The sequence below is a fragment of the Monopterus albus genome, unplaced genomic scaffold, assembly GCF_001952655.1.
Source record: "Monopterus albus unplaced genomic scaffold, M_albus_1.0 scaffold1179.1, whole genome shotgun sequence".
NCBI lineage: Eukaryota > Metazoa > Chordata > Actinopteri > Synbranchiformes > Synbranchidae > Monopterus > Monopterus albus.
This window is the reverse complement of record NW_018129057.1, coordinates 1-1,704: the sequence shown is the minus strand read 5'-3', so window position 1 is coordinate 1,704 and position 1,704 is coordinate 1. Positions and strand designations below refer to the sequence as shown.

Sequence of the window (1,704 nt, the reverse complement as noted above, 5' to 3'; positions counted from 1 at the left end):
TACAGCAACATGCAAAGGTTCTTGGCACCTTAGGTGTTTAGATTCTCGTAACAGCGACCATGAATATCAAGCCAGAGTGATAAAGAACTATCTCCAGAGACAAGGAGAACAAAGCATTTGCACCTGAGTCCTGACCTCTACATCATGGAGTAGATCTGGGATTACGTGAAGAAACAGAAACCTGTGCCCAGTACTGTCACTGTGTCAGTATTATATGTTTTCCAGCTTTATACAGTCCAACCTTCATATTCTTACTTTATTTTCCCTGTGAGGATTTTGCCAGCGTGCTGCATTCCAGTGAGAGCAATGTACATCCTCAGGATTTCATTGGTTCCCTGAAATCAAACAACACACGCTTTTAATGGCACACTATCAGTTTCACATGCATTATACACCAAGTGGTGGTGCAGCAGTGAATGGCACTTATGATGTTTTTTCTCAGCTCCATATTATTATGAGCCTACTTGACAATGACACTATACTACTGCAGTGCTTACTGTTATGTAACACACATTCTTGCACATATTGGCATTTGCACACAGGTATTTTATGCACATTTACTTTATGTATAACTTATGAATACTGTATACTTGGAACATTTTATATTTATATTTCTATACTCATATCATCATACTTCTTTTTTGTATTTTAGACCTAGATTTTATACAATTCTTGATTTTGTTGTGCTGTGATTTTGGTAATTATTGCTGTTGCTACTGGATACCTGAATTTCCCCTGTAAAGTATCTATCTATGTGGTCAATTGAATCCCTGTGATGTCAAAGTCAAACGTGCCACCTGGTGGTCACTTACAGAGTGGATCACCTGAACAAGTGGGCCACAGTACATTGTGCTTTCACTCTGGAGGTTAGAAATACAGGATTTTTTTTAACTCAGCACCAACCAAACTCCAGAATGATGGTCTAAATGTTGTAACAGACTTTTCTTTACATCCCCTTTGTTATGGTTTCTTTTGTAAAATTACTTAATAAAATGTCAGTCTGTAAAAACTCAATATATCTGTGCAGATTCTCAGTCATCCAGGTCATAGTAAACCGCAACCGAAATAACCTTGGAACCTTGGAAATCAACTGGATCAACTAGAATTCCAAGTCCAGTTGATTTCCAATGTTATTTCGGTTGCGGTAAAAACTCAACTTGTGAAATGAGTATAACTGAAGAATGTGAACTCCTCTGTACACATGATGTGTGGTGTAACTATGGCCCTGATTGTAGCGATTGAATAATCATCAGAGAACCTCAAAGATAGGCAGGATGCGGCAGTCCCTGACATAGCGCTCGTAGGGGTAATTCTTTGTATAACCCAGACCTCCGAGGACCTGCAGTGCTTCACTGACACAAATCCAACCTCCCTCTGAGCTGAACACCTGGTCAGAGGACAGAGAATACACATCATGGGCTGTTTATTTTATGCCGGTTTAACATGAGCAAAGTGTAATGAGCTGGCTATCTAACCTTGACCATGGCGGCCTCTACAGAACAGTCTGGAAGTCCTGGCCTGTCCATCATCCCTGCTGTCAGGTATGCCATGCTCTCCATTACAAACGCATTCAGGGCCATCACTGCAAACTTCTCCTATAGTCACAGGGCAAACACACAGTTTCACTCATTCATTTCCGAGGTAGAGATAGAGATTATTCACTAGATTCCAGTGACAGAAAAGTCGACTGTACCTGAATCAGAC

At 40.5% G+C, this 1,704-nt stretch overlaps 1 protein-coding gene across 1 annotated transcript; it reads right to left on the bottom strand.

Moving 5' to 3' along the window:
- Positions 1–230: 230 nt before the first annotated feature.
- LOC109953743 (acyl-CoA dehydrogenase family member 9, mitochondrial-like) lies at positions 231–1,698 on the bottom strand. Its single transcript, XM_020589209.1, has 4 exons — positions 1,694–1,698; positions 1,476–1,595; positions 1,259–1,387; positions 231–335 (listed from the first exon to the last, which is right to left on the bottom strand). Exons 2-4 carry the CDS (start codon positions 1,578–1,580, stop codon positions 252–254), a joined length of 318 nt encoding a protein of 105 aa, XP_020444865.1. The 5' UTR covers positions 1,581–1,595; positions 1,694–1,698; the 3' UTR covers positions 231–251.
- Between the last annotated feature and the right edge of the window lie 6 nt (positions 1,699–1,704).